The sequence below is a fragment of the Eucalyptus grandis genome, chromosome 10 (assembly GCF_016545825.1).
Source record: "Eucalyptus grandis isolate ANBG69807.140 chromosome 10, ASM1654582v1, whole genome shotgun sequence".
NCBI classification, from domain to species: Eukaryota; Viridiplantae; Streptophyta; class Magnoliopsida; order Myrtales; family Myrtaceae; genus Eucalyptus; species Eucalyptus grandis.
Genome location: NC_052621.1, coordinates 15,874,147 through 15,889,477, shown reverse-complemented (window position 1 = coordinate 15,889,477; position 15,331 = coordinate 15,874,147). Strand labels below are relative to the sequence as shown.

At 35.2% G+C, this 15,331-nt stretch overlaps 1 protein-coding gene across 3 annotated transcripts; it reads right to left on the bottom strand.

Moving 5' to 3' along the window:
• Positions 1-10,586: 10,586 nt before the first annotated feature.
• Positions 10,587-14,693, bottom strand: LOC104422012 (probable mitochondrial saccharopine dehydrogenase-like oxidoreductase At5g39410). Of its 3 annotated transcripts, XM_039303791.1 has the most exons (5): positions 14,252-14,693; positions 13,437-13,761; positions 12,578-13,289; positions 12,487-12,514; positions 10,587-10,921 (listed from the first exon to the last, which is right to left on the bottom strand). In XM_039303791.1, the coding sequence occupies exons 1-3, from the start codon at positions 14,617-14,619 to the stop codon at positions 12,597-12,599; spliced, it is 1,386 nt and encodes a 461-aa protein (XP_039159725.1). In that variant the 5' UTR covers positions 14,620-14,693; the 3' UTR covers positions 10,587-10,921; positions 12,487-12,514; positions 12,578-12,596. The 3 variants fall into 3 exon arrangements, with proteins under 3 accessions (XP_039159725.1, XP_039159724.1, XP_010032524.2); XM_039303790.1 differs by lacking the exon at positions 10,587-10,921 and having other exon boundaries at positions 12,320-12,514; XM_010034222.3 differs by lacking the exon at positions 10,587-10,921 and having other exon boundaries at positions 12,320-13,289.
• Between the last annotated feature and the right edge of the window lie 638 nt (positions 14,694-15,331).

Below are 15,331 nucleotides of genomic sequence, written 5' to 3'. Positions count from 1 at the left end.
CTTGTATGATTATGAGGGATGTTGCTTGATGGATTTTGGATGCTCCCATGTTAATGGGATGCCGTTCGTGGATGGATTTCGAAACGAAACTTCTTAATTGGAATGCCATCTTTGAGTGAGGTCGAGATGTTGTCGTCCTCGATGGGGCCAGACAATGCCCAGTTAAGCTGAAAGACCATCAACGTGAGTGTCAGTCGTGGCTGAGAGCGATTGTAATAATTTGGATTCATGTGATGCATTGTGCATGGAAATATTTATACTTATGTCTTGATTATTAAGTATGATTATCATGTGCTTGATGGATTAGGGAGTTTACTTACTGAGTTTATCTAATTCTTTGTTGTTTAAACATTTCAGGCCCCGAGCATGTCTAACTCGTTCTGCCATATACGTTTTGGAGTGCCAATGGACCAAAACATTGAGGTGACCTCCTATCCAATTGAGGGGACCGACATGAGATGCAAGAAGTATGTAACTACCATATGGATGAATGAGGGGTTAATAAATCTTGTACCCCACTTGTTTATGGCTTGGTATGTATGGGTCGGGGATGACCTATTTGGCCCTTTCTGGGGTTTTGACGGTTCTCCAAACGTGTGACCTGGAGAGCCAGCTGGGACCCCATGGACTTGGATGTCTGTTAGATTAGAGTTGAATTGACGATGTCACATGTCACAATGAAGTAGCATTAGTAATTTATACAAGAAACGATCTCATAGACAACCCAAATAGAGAAACAAATAAAAGAATTCGACTAGGTCCACAATATTTTTTAAACATCTCGCTTTTTACATGTGAAATACGGGATATAGACATAGCTGCAAGCATTCTAAAAGCAAGGATGAATTGTATCATGGTATAATATACTACAGTATGAGTAGTCAACCAAGTTTAAACATGTAGTTAGTTATTTGCAAGTTAAATTATGCAGAATCAAGTTGACAGAGCATGACAATAATAGAATATTGCCAAACAGGTAGAATTTACTGAGTAGAATCACCTAGCAGCTTCGTCCTTTGTCATCAGCTTATTTAAATTGGCTAACCAACTAATAGAGCTATGTTTTAGTATATTTCAGGCAAAGCAAAAGAGTTTACGGTCTAATTCTCAACATAAAATATAAGCACTTCCCTCAGAGAAAGACTTAGGAGCAGCCAACTAGACTACCTTGTCCTTCATAGATGAATTTGCAACAAGAGCAACATAAATCAAGGAACCGGAGCATCTGATCCTGCTGCAGGCCACCTCCATGACTTGTTCAAGACCACGTGCAACCTTAGCATTTGAAAGAGAGCCCAGAGTCAGTCAACTCTCATGGGAAATTGAACCATCAGGATGCCGCAAGGAAATATTGAACGAACCATAAACAGATTTTCATTTTTTCCCAGCGCCACTTGATATGAGGCTCAGTGTCTCCTTTCATATTTAGAAGTTCTCTCCAAACAAAAGAAGAGCTCGCAGGGACCTTGATGCACCAAAAGCTTCTTCTTTCAAGAAAATACTGTAGAAAATTATCCACATAAACAATTAATTAAACAAGAACAATCAGATCCATATATGACTGTGAAACACCAAAAACAATATGTGCAGTGAAATTAAAACGTACTTGTTTGAGGCATTCATTCACTTGAAAAAAAAAATAGATTAATCTGTTTATAATGAGAGATCTATTGGAATGCTAGATTTTTCTCTTTATAACATATTTCAGTATAACCTTTTAATGGGATTAAGCGACTGATAGGCATAACCTACCCTTTTATAAGCTAAAAAGAAGATCTAACAAATCCTAATCAATAGTGTATCAATTGGGCCCCTTCTATTATGGGCTTTAATTAAATACAATTGCCTACATTTTGCTGCTCAATTAGGCCCATCAATAATAGATGTCAAAACTTAATTCAATAAAATCACTTAAGAATTTAACATATATTGGAATATCCATTAATCCGATTATTTAAAATAGAAAATGAATTAATTAATGTAAGCCCGTATTATGAGAACTTTCCAACATTCTCCCACTTGGGCTTCATTAATTCATTTATTTTATTTTGAAAAAGATTTTATATTGAAAACAATACTCTCGAGTAAATAACTGAATTTTTTTGTTTTTTTTTTATGTGGCCACAACTTTAAAAAATAATATTCCAATAACGGCATCTCAAAGCCAATCCAATCTTATATAATCTCGGTATAGAACTATGGAAATCAATATGTTAAGAAAATATTGCAACACATGACATAATAGTGCCAACATGTGATCAAAATATATATTATTCATTATCGGTCCTCAATGCAATTTCTCAATGACATAAAACTGCATTAGCAAACTTTCTAAACAACATGAAATTGCCTTGATGCGATTTATAAACTGCATGAAATTGCTTAACTATGTCACAATCCGACATGAGATCTTACAATTAATGATATTCAGTCGTCTTTAAACTAAAAAATTGTTTAAAGATACTATTTTATACTTTCATTTCTCAATCAACGGGAAAAATGATAATAATAGAATCGGCAATAATGATCATTAAAAATAAATGCTTTAATAGACATCGTGAAAGCATTATTAGTTTGCATTCTAGAAATACAAATTATATAGCTTCCGCTAACAAAAGAGATCAAAAGAATCTAAAACACTCGTATTCTTTACATGTTATTTAAACAAAATGGGTCGTAAACCTTTTGTTAAAGGATCGGCCAATATGGACTCAGTTTTGATATTCTCAATCACAATGTCTCCCTTTTTTACCAAGTCCTTAACAGTATAATATTTTATCTCCTTGTGTTTGGACGCATTGCTGATCTTGTCATTTTTGGAATAAAACACAGCTACAGTATTATCACAGTAGATCACCATAGGTCTGGTAGTCCACAACTCGCAATTCTAATATCAAATTTATGAGCCAAACAACTTGAATTGATGCACCGTAATACGCTATAAACTTAGGATACATTGTAAAGTTTGTAACCAAAATTTTCTTTAACTCTTCTAAGAAATAGCACTTCTAGCCATCATAAAAATATATCTAGAAGTTGATTTTCTGTCATCCAAACAAGTAGCAAAATCAGCATCTGAATATCTAATCACTTTTAAGTCATCTACTCTGCTATACACGAGTATGAAGTCTTTTGTTCGTTGTAGATATATCATCACCTTTTTAGTTACAACCCAATATTTATGACTTGGATTCGACAAATATCTCCCAAGAGTAGTCACAACAAAGCAATATTAGGTATGGTACATACTTGTGCATACATAAAACTGCCAACTGTACTAGCATATAGAACATTCTTCATTACTTCTTTTTCAACATCATTCTTAGGGCATTGTTCTATGCTTAATTTGTCTCCTTTTCACAATAAGAGCTTCACCAAACTTGTAGGTTTACATATTGAATATTTTCAAAACACAATCTATATAAATTTTTTGAGATAACCTCATAACCTTCTTAGATCTGTCATGATAAATATCAATACCTAGAACAAAAAAAGCTTCCTCAAGGTCTTTCATATCAAATTTTGTAGATATAAAAAAATTTGTGTCATTTAATAGATCAACATCTCTACTAGTAAACAAAATATCATATGCATAAAATACTAAGAAAATATATTTACTCCCACTTATTTTCTTATAAATGCATTGATCAAACTTGTTTTCTTCAAAGTCAAATAATCTCACAACCTTGTGAAATCTCAAGTACTACTGACATGATGCTTGTTTAAGACCATAGATAAATCTCTAAAGTTTGCATAACATATGCTCATTTCCAACTTCTTTAAACCCTTTAGATTGCTATATATATACTTCTTCATCCATATCTCCATTTTAGAAATGTTGTCTTAACATCCATTTGGTGAAACTCTAAGTCAAAATGAGCCACCAATACCATGATTATCTGAAATGAGTCTTTCTATTGCCTTTATTGTCTTTCTTGGTTTTGAATATCCATTTGCAGTCGATTGGTTTATGCTCATCAGGTAAATCAATAAGTTTCCATACTTGATTATTTGACATGGAAATCATATCATCATTCATCGCTACTAACCTTCCATCTGCTTGATTACTATTAAGAGCATCTTTGAAGGTCGCCAAATCAACAATATGTCCAATGTCAAAATTAGTTTCTTCAAGATAGACATGATAATCATTTAGAGGCATTAGTCTTCTTTGTCACTGTGATCTTCGCACAAGCATTTCTAGAGCCGCATCATTCATCTATGAAATTTCATTTGCAATAGGAGGATCTACCGTCGCATCTCCAGTATCAACTTCGTGTTGAATTTTCATTCTGCAAGGCTCTCGCATAAAATCATCATTCAAAATGGGCAATGGAAAAGAGACCATTTTGTTTGGTTCTTCCATTTCAAAAGATTGAGTAAAACACTCTTTAGCAACATTTAATTCTAGGAATTTGGCAATTTGGGATTCAACAATTTTAGTGCCATGAGTAAGATAATAGAACCTATACTCTTTGGAATGGTCAAGGTATCCAATAAAGTAACATCTAGTAGTCCTAAAATTTGATCTTCTTTTGAGAATGATCATATATTTTCACTTCTACAAGATGATGATGCTAGTACGAACATCTAGAGAGGGGTGAATAGGTGTTTAAAATAAACCTTGACAAATAAATGTAGAATAAAATAAGTTGCGATCAAAGTCTGAATAAGGATCAGAGTCTAACAAACGAGCTATCAAACTTTTGGTAAATGTTCAGAATTTGTTATGTGATGATTCTAAAATAACCTATAAGTATGCAACAGACTTAAATAAGAAGAGTTAAGGGAAGAAAATGTGGCACGCGAAATTTATAGTAGTTCGGCTTAAATCAAGCCTACGTCCACTCTCTAATGCTAACAGCTTTTTGGCTAGATTCCACTATATGATCAATAAGATATTACAACTTTGAGTGCAAACACTCAGTGGTAGATTGCACTATCTTACTAAGTCACTGTTTTGGTATTTCTCTCCCAATCACAAAAGTTTAAGCTCACGAAAGACAAGTGTATGATCAAAATTCGCTTAAACTTTGGAATTCTAAATTCTACGTTATGTCTCTTACTTACTCATTAGCCCTTGGTCTCCTTAAATACTCCTCCACTTCAAAACTAGCCGTTGGACAATATCTAGATGATCGTCTTCCAATCTACCTATTGGATAAATTTGTATCAAGAAGATTTAGTAACCGTTGAATGACAAGCAGAATCTCAAGTTGATTCCAATTGCCTATACAAACAGAATCTTGGTTTCCATAAGTAAAGCTTCTCCATTTAGAAAGTTCTTGTCTTCAAGATCCAATTGTCAATCAATTAGATTGAATCAATCAAATCTATTTTGATGTAGAATGCAAATCAGATCACTAGCCGTTATATGTTTAGGGCTTGTGTTATGTTATGTCTAGTTGTCTCATTCTAAATATATTTCGTTTTGAACGTTCTGGAGGTGTATCTCATTCTTGACCTTGTTGCAATTTAGACATGTGTCTCATTCTGGACCTTGTCACGTTCTGGACTTATATCTCGTTCTATATGTAAAGTCTGAATTAGAGTCTAAGTGTCTTCCGTCTGAAACAAACTTTATAATCTGGATGTAAGTATGAACATATTTAGTCTTAAGGTCTAGACACGGTCTGAATAAGTTCAGCTTCAGCATAGAGTCTATCTTCTAGTTCTTTCAAGTATAGACTTTGACGATATATTTTACATGTTCTATCATCTATATAGTCAATTACTCAACTATTAAACATGTTAGTAGGCTTTAATTTATTTTGTCATCTTCAAAACATCATAAAGGATTTCCCTAAGACAGGACACCCCCAAAATCAAAAATGATTCAAGCTTGATTTCCTCCCAGTCCACAATTCAAAATATGTTTTCGACACTGATTTACTATGTACATGGTTCAATATATAAGTTGTTGTTTTAATTGCATCACTCCATAAGTATTCAGGCAAATTAGAACTGCCCATCATACTTCGTTTCATCTCCATGAGTGTACGATTGGGCTATTCAGCTACACCATTCTATTCAGGACTCCTAGGCATTGTATATTGAGCAATAATACCATAGTCTGGTAAATATTTAGCAAACGGTCCCATTTGTTGTCCAATCTCAATATATCATCCATAAACTCACCACCGCAATCAAATATGATAATCTTGATAATTTTTCCCAATTGTTTCTCAACTTCAGTGCGAAACACTTTGAACATGTCAAGATATGTCTTCTCCTTAATTAAATAAACATAATAATAATGGGAGAAATTATCAATGAATGTGAGGAAGTATTGATTTCCACACAAGATGATTGAGTATGGCCCACTAATATCCATATGAGTTATCTCCAATAGATTTTGACTACGAGTAGCACCTTTTTTCTTGGTTTAAGTCAATTTTCCCATCACACAATCAATATAAGTCTCAATATCATCTAAGTTAAGAGAAGGATGAATATTAGCCTTGATGAGTCGCTTTACCTTTTTTTTAGAGATATGCCCTAATCGTTTATGACATAGCAATGAAGATCTTTCTTTGATTAAGGATCTCTTAGCAATATTATTCTCGACGTTAAAAGAACAATATGGTCTATCGAAAGATAATGATAATCGATATAACCATCACACATAACACAATTCCCAATAATTCTAGAATCATAACTCAAATTCACTCTTTATTTGCAAAATAAAGACAATATCCAGCTTTATCTAGCGAAGAAATAGATGTTAAGTTTCTTTTAAAACCAGGAACATAAAAGGCATTATTCAAAATAAGCTAAAAATCAGAGTCTAAATTCAAAATAATTGTGCCTATGCGCTCCATATCAACTCCAATATCATTTCCAACTTTAAAATTTGACTCTCTCAAACTTGGATTCCTTAGATTTGTAAGACCATGTAAGATAGTAGTTACATGAACAGTAGAACCAGAATCAAGCCACCAAAAATCCAAAGGAACATCAACTAGATTTGATTCAAAACAAATCAACAACTCACCTTGGTGACTTTCTCTTCTTGCTTTTAGCCAAGCTTTGAACTTGTAGCAATTGGCTCTCTTGTGACCCTGATTCTTGCAATGAAAACACTTGAAATCCTTATCTCCTTTCTCCCAAGGTTCCCATTTTTCTTAAAATCTTAGCTTTTCTTTGGACCATGAGCATTTGAATATTTTGACTTCCATTTTCCTCTAAATGAACTCAACTTGGCATTGGCAATTAAGTGGGCGGTCTCATACTTCTCATTCTTTAATTTCTCCTCATCAGTCAAACATTTGGTAATCAAGACATTGACGCTCTTTGTCCCATTCTAAGTACTATAAGTAGTCTTAATTTGGCTAAATTCAACTGGCAGAACATTTAAGGCATTATGCACAATATAATCTTCAGAAAGGACAATATTATGGGCTTTAAGTTTGGACTAAATATGGACCACCTTTAGTATAAATTCTCCAACACCCATAGCAGCATCATATTTGATGTTCGTTAACTCACTCAGCAAATTTACAGCTTCAACCTTATTTGAAACTATATCTTTCTCTCACTACTTTAAGGAACTGTCTTGCATTTGTCTCTTCCAGCAAACCACTAATGAGATGCTCAGTAATGGACCTCTTTATAGCAATGATGCTTAGTCAGTTGGATTTTTCTCATCTAGCATAATGAGCCTTTTGATCTACAGTACTTTGGTCATTGGGCTTGGAAAGTTCATTCTCATGTAGAGCCAAGTCCATATCCACAATTCCCATAGCAAACTCTATAGCTTGCTTCCATCTCTTGAAGTTTGATCCAACTAACATTTCAACCGTGGTATTATTGTTGTTTACAGTAAAGGTAATTGTTTGTCACATATAATGCAATAAGATCAATTGGCAATAATCAATTCAACAAAAATAATTAATACCTTATAAACTTCCCTTTGGACAGAGTATACAATACACCATTATTTTTTCACAGGATGAAGTTTATAAAGCGACAATAAGGAGAATTACATATAATTATCTAGGATACATCCCTTTTGGGTAGACAGATAATTTAAATTATACATATCCATTATATATATATATATATATATATAGACAATAAGAAGAATTACATATAATCATCAATGGCGTATTCGCTTTGCACAAACAAGACCTTTAAATTATACATCTTCATTATCACAACATAAAGGAGAATTACACATAGCTCTAAAAAAATTTATCCCCTTTAAGAAGATAAAACTTTTGAGTCATACATCCCCATTAATAATTTCTATTATATCAATATAGAATGAAATTACATATAATTTTCAAAAAAAAAAATTTCTCTTTGGGTAGATAAATATTTTTTTTTTCAATCATACATCCCCATCTTTTAAATTGAGAATTTATCCTTATACAATTTTTTTAAATTAATATACACAATAACCCCCTTTGGGTGAGTAACTGTATATACTAATTTATTTATTTTAATCAATAAGGAACTTAAAAAGAAATTTATATATATGTTTCCTTTAATCAACGCCCAAAATTCATCAAACAATATAAAGCACTTTATGACATGTGCTTCTCAAGATTATATTGCATTTATCAAAGAGCAAATTTTGCCATAATTTTTTAAAAATTTTAATTAATGAATTAATTTTATTTTATTTTATTTTTTATATTCATGTGATATCAGCCTCATGCAAAGGTGCCCTCCACTTTAGGATACACATGTCCCAAGTCTTCGCCCGAACCACATGGATCAGCTCTCTACTTGGAACGGTAGGCCAGTAAAGAGCCACCCCAAACTTGGCCCAATGAATTCGAGCCTATGTCCCACCACCTTAGTGCCCCAGCTCGGGCTATAAGCTAGCTAAGTCACGAATTATGCAAATTGGGCCACACGACCCGGTTTCGACCAGAACCTCAAAAACACTTATTAAGGTTGATTTTTGATGAAATTTTTCCATGGGTCTTACTTCTAACATCATTATAAATTGAGTAGAGTGAATTAAATGAAGAAAAAATGAAAAAATCATCTATATTCAAGCTTCAAAATTTCGAATCTAACACCCATGGCCGAAATTCAGTTTTCTCAAATTTAAGCCCAAAAAACTCACCTTAATGCAACCAAAAGATTCTAAAACATAAATATAGCAATACTTAGGCAACAATTTATAACGAACATCATTCAATGGCAAGTAATTTAAAAAATTTAGAACTTTTTCAATGTATAAACCCTAGAATTTCCAATTTGAAAATCTTACTGAATTCTAAACGAAACTATATAAATTGTATATGGTTGGAAAGATCTTGACTTGTAGAACAAAAATCCTAAGCTTTTAGAATTAATCAATCAAAAAATCCACATGAAAAAATAATGACAATATTCGGTTAAAAAAATTCAAATTTGTTCATAAAAAAAAAAAATAGGTTCTACAATCATATATGACCCACTTTGATACCACATGTAGAAAATTATCCATATAAACAATTAATTAATCAAGAACAATTATATCTATATATAACTATGAAATACCAAAAATGATATGTGCAACGGAATTAAAATATTTATGTTTGAGCCATTCCTTTACTTGAAGAAAAATAGATTAATCTGTTTATAATTAGAAATATATTAGAATGTCAAATCTTCCTATTTATGACATATTTCAGTATAGCAGTTTTTAATGGAATTAAGCGACTAATAAGCATAACCTACCCTTTTATAGGCTAGAGATGGGATCTAGCAAACCATAATCCATAGTGTGTCAACTAGATCCCTCCCATTACGGGATTTAGTTAGACATAATCGTCTACACTTTACTGTTCAACTAGGCCCATCATTAATAGATGTCGAAACTCAATAGATTTAACATATATTGAAATATACATTAACCCTATTATTCAAAATAAGAAATGAATTAATTAATATAAGCCCATATTATAAGAAATTTCCAACAGATATTGCTTCGCCCAAGCAATCCATTAAGACCCATATTTCACAAGCAAAAACAATATAAACTTTTCATGGCTGATGCCTTATTCCAGTGGTACAAGTTCTTAATGCTCAAATCACCATCTCCCTCTCGGCAAGTGCATCTCTGCCCACCTGACCATAGCTGCCTTGGCCCTGAATGGCCCGTACATCAGACCCTGACCCAAGGAAAGCAGAGCAACACTTCTCGATTCTCTTAATGATCTTCGGGAGAATGAACGAACCACGCCATTAGTTAGTCACAGTACTTATTAAGAGAAACCTGATTCAGTGATGTCAGTCTTTTGAGGGCTGAATTTTGAGTCAGACGTCACATAGAAATTCTGGCAAATGCCCAGCCCTTGCTCCAACCCTCCAACAGTCGCATCACTCAGTGTGACAATCAAGCCTTTTCCCATTAAGCGTTTAGAGACGTGACTGATTTTAGAATGTTGCATTAGCCTTTCTGTGGAAACTCTGCAAATTTAAAATTTGCTATTGAAAACAATGGTCCTTTTTGGTGCTGCCAACCCGTTGATAAATGGATTAACGTTGAAGTGGAAGATCCAGAAGGAAAATTGGAATCGAACTTTGCCTTTTGTCACCAATCAACCAATAATTGCAGTCACAAATCCAAAACGCGCACGTCAGTCTTCCACTGCCGGTCTTTCTGTGTCAGAAACATTCTCCGCTTCACAATGTTCAAGTTTGCACCAGAAAAATCGCGAGATTACACTAAACTGCATACGCAGACGCCTGCAAGCAGAGTAACATCAAAAACATATTTGATAGCTTCAGCAGCAATAGATTGACATTTGGAGGCATGCGAAACCAAATCAACTATAGCGGAGGGAGCTCTGGAGACAGATGAGTTCCGCTCCTCAGTGAGCCACTGGATACGAGCGACAGCAAAGCCGGAGATAGGCGGAGGGTGATGATGAAGCCGACGTTGTGAATAAAGAGGAGGGAGAACCTCACGAGTTAGATCTGTGGAATTGAAGAGAAAGACGAGAGTCACCTAGCAAAATATATATGTATAGAACTAGCGAATATATATATATAGAGAGAGAACGACTATGGTTTATCTCGTCATTAGCAAAACCTATTCATTGAGTGGAAAATAGATTAGTAACCTAAGTAACACCAACATCCAATATACCGACGTGTCGTTTCTAAAAAAATAGAAAATTCTGACATGTTAAAACAATATATACATGATAAATTATCATTTTTATGATTATTTTAATCAAATTAATTTGATTCAAATTCACAAATACATAAATACTAATAAAATATCTTAGAATAAATTTACACTAAAAGCATTAATCTATCATTTATTAATATCATTTATGGAATAAAACTTGAAGGAAAAAAAAAACAAGTAATCCAAATTCTGAACCGCATATTAAAGTGTGTTGAAAGAGAAGAGAAAAAAAACTTGGAAGTGAATTGTATATTACAGAAAATGAAAGTTTGAAGTAAATAAAAGATTAGAATTTTCTTCTTTCCCCATTTATTATTTTTATTATTGTAAATATTTACATTTTAACTTCTCATTTATTGAAAATCTTTAAAGTTAACCCATCTGCATGTCAAAATTAAATGTCAGAATTCCGAATTTGCATGTCATAATTCCAGACTCGAGTATCACAAAAGTTGATCAGGTATTGAATTTTTCATTACATGTCGACCGAATGTCAACGGGTGTCAAAGAGTGTCAGAAAACGTTCAGCACTCCGACACATTACAAAAACTCCTAAAGAGTGTCAATACTTCATAATTCATAACAAATCCATTTAAATCCATTTGTTATGAGCCTTTCATTTTAGACCTCATTATGCCCTACATTTCAAATTTGAGGTGGGCCATATATACAACCCATTTCGACAAATTTGGTTTAAAATATGGATTTTTGACCTATTTTACAAGTTCTAGTCATATCTACATGATACTTGTAATCAAACATTTTAAATTTGACAGTTTTAAGAAATAATAAAGTAAAAACATCAGTCACAGATTATATCGGTAAACGAAGAAAGTGTTGGAGGAAAAAGTTAAACAGAGCACGAAAATATTGACCAATATCCGAGGATAATAGATAATGCACGAACAATATTTGCTTTACGTAGCCTTTAGATCATCCGTAGTGATCAGCTCTTAACGTTTAAAGAAGAAGATTCGCCCATTTTTAAAAGAAGGAACTTCTTATAATAGCTCGGTTAATTAGGAAAACTTGTTCTGCACATTTTGAACATACTCAACTATCACAAAATACAGAGAGGAGTCCTTTTATTCAGTTAGAAGATTAACAGCACTCACCAAGCCGTGGAAACATAGGGCATATATCACAGAGCGTAATGAAGATTGAATAATGAGACACACCTAATACGCTCCAAAATAACAAATTATGAAGGTTGTTAAATGATAAATTGTCCGTGCAGCACAAGTCAGCCATTATGATCAAAATCACGTAGCTCAATCAATAAATTTGACAGCTCAAAGATGAAGGCAACATCACAAGCAACTAAAAGGACAGTAAAATATAACTTACCAAAAAAAAAAGGACAGTAAAATATGGTAAACTGTGGATAATTTGCTTTAGTGAGCTTTCCTGTTATACTAGAAAAGCCTCATAAAGTGGTAATGATGAGAATCAGCTCCTGTTAAGCATGTGCGGCACCCTTTGAAATGACATCAAATGATATCCCATTCTTCTCAAGTCGTTCTTGGAGATCTGTAGGGCCAAAAACAATTCCTGGCGGATATGATCCACCCTTGGGTAGGTTTTCCCGGTCACTCAGAAGAATAAGAGCACACTGAAGCAAAATTATGGGTGTGGTCAAATAGCCAATCTCAGGTCCTGTCACCCTCGTTATTATCTCCATGTCTGGTTTAGCATTACTCTGTGAAGCCGCATCTCTGCTGCTGTAACCGTGTCCAATGAACCACATCTTAAATGAAGCACATTCCACCTCATCTTCAGTTGGACCTTTCTCTCTGAACCACCCCAAGCTGAAAACTGAGGGAAATTTTAGGAGAAGCCATCTCCCAAAAGCAGTTCTACCCAAGACCCCTATAAACATCCCAATGATTATTAATCTAAATATACCCAACAAGGACTTTAAGCCCATTTTCACCCCAAAATGTGCAGGTTTTATGGTGGACCAAAAGGCCTTCCTCTTTTCAATATGCCCAGCATCTTCATTAGCACCAGGAAGACCATGAGGATTTTCGGTCAAGATGGATAGCGTTTTGCGAACCACCACCGAATCTGCTGAGGGTAGCTTTACAGCCCAAAGACCAATCTTATTCTGGTGCTCTACAATCGATCCTTTTGAAGGAGCAGGTCCAGGAATCTGCAGACAAAAAAACAAAAAATACCAAGAATTTCAGAAAATTCTCATGATCAATTATGGTTCTTAAATGACAACTTCAGCTGCCACCAAATAAAAATATAGAATTTGATGATCATGGCAGACACTGGCCAAAGCGTCTTCCCCTACCACAGGCCTAGCTCTTCTGGGTCTGGATCGCCTCAGTTCCTGCAATTTTTCCACATTGGCCACACCTAAAACTGCTGATTGATATGTTCCAAAGTTCCCAACAATTCTCCTTTCAGACTCCAGACTCAGGTATGCTTCGACCTGGTTCACAACAGCGGGTTCTGTCCACTGTCTGGAGTTAAACATTAAGCCCAATTCAGCTGGAACAGAGTCAAAGCCACATGCCGAAATAACCAAAGAACCTTTCTCCAATGCTCTTTGATGGTACTTAGCCTCCATCCTCTCCATGAACTCAGGCTCCCCACAAATATCCAAGTAATCACAACTGAAATAAGAATCACAGAGGTCAAGGACTAAACTTAATTCATAACAAATGCTCAATTAAATAAAGCATAGCCACAAAGAGGTGCAATTTCATTTCTTCACTGTAAAATGTGCATAATAATCAATATCTTAAACAAACGGAACAGATACTTGGAAAAAGGGCCTGATTTCTCCAAATGACATCTCATTTAATTCGAGTTGCCATGGGGTGACTCAAAGACCAGAAACACACGAAAGATTTCACATTTCATGGATCAAAACAAACACCACATGCTGATTTCCCAAATTGCCAATACAAAGAGCTCTTAATAACTCTGCTTATTAGACTCGCTTCCATCTATCTAAGTCTAATCAAAAGCAATTTTTCAATCTTTTCCATTCCTCTCCAAAGTTACAGATAACGCACAAACAATCCTTAGCTTGACCCGAGAGAGAGAGAGAGAGAGAGAGAGAGAGAGAGAGAGAGAGAGTCGTTAAAACAATCAGCCTACCCAGAGTCCACGCAGGCGGCGACGACAGGCTCACCATAGAGGCGAAAGGGGCCGACGCAGTTGAGAACAAGCCGCGTCTGGGCGCACATGCGGCGGAGGGAAGCGGGGTCGCCGACGTCGGCCGCGAGGAGGGCGACATCGGGCAGGGGATCGGGGTGTGCGGCCCACCGGAGAGCGTCGGCGAGCCTGGTCGGGTTGCGGCCGGCTAGGGCAATGGATTTGAAAGGAGAGGAGGGAGTGTTGAGGGCGAGGAACTTGAGGGATTCTCTCACGACGTACTTGCCAGTGAATCCAGAGGCTCCCAGTATGATCAGGTCGTATCGCGGAGACCCACCGACGACTTGTCGGTGCTCTGCAGCTTCGGCCATGCCTGAACCTCCACTGCGAGAGAGAGAAAGAGAACGAGTGCCTAGGACGATCAGTTGATTATAATGCTGCTGCTGCTTCTTCTTCTTGGAAATGCGTGCCGCTTATTAAATAAAGAGAAAGGACGCGTGCTCTACAAATTCGAAAACTTTCAAAAATTCAATTAAGTGTTAAAATTTATCAAATTAATGTAATCAAGTTCTTTTATTTTTTTGTATTTTTTAGTGACTCAGGAATCTATATATAAAAAGTAGGCGTAAGCAAAGTAAACCCGAAGAGACACGTAAAGCGCACGACCCACCACCTCCTAAGTGTCCCACCTAAGATTCCAAGTGATCGTGAAGAGATTCGAACTCCTCCCCTTCGTGATGGGGAAAGAGTCTAAACCAACCACCAAGGCGGTGGTGTAATCAAGTTCTTTTATTAATATTGTCTATTTTTTAAAATTCATTTCTTTTTTTATGTGATATTTTTTAATTATTTCTTTTTTAAATAATATTCAAATAATATTAAAAACTAAAATAGTTATGAAAAAAACAAAAAGCAAACAAGAAAAAGAAAAATAAAAAGGAGTAGGAACTCGTTGTTGGTGCTGTGGGCGTTACCATTGCTGCCCATCGTCGGATGGGCTGGTGAGGTGTCGCCCAGATCTAGCAAGCCTCGTTGGCCCTAGGCGAGACCTTGCCAGCCCTCCCCTAGAACCAGGAGGCCTTG

Coding starts and splice junctions, on each gene's coding strand:
- LOC104422012 (XM_039303791.1), bottom strand. CDS start 14,619: ATGGCCGAAGCTGCAGAGCACCGACAAGTCGTCGGTGGGTCTCCGCGA. Junction 13,762..14,251: donor GCCGCCTGCGTGGACTCTGG/GTAGGCTGATTG, acceptor TTCTTATTTCAG/TTGTGATTACTTGGATATTT. Junction 13,290..13,436: donor CCAGAAGAGCTAGGCCTGTG/GTAGGGGAAGAC, acceptor TTTTGTCTGCAG/ATTCCTGGACCTGCTCCTTC.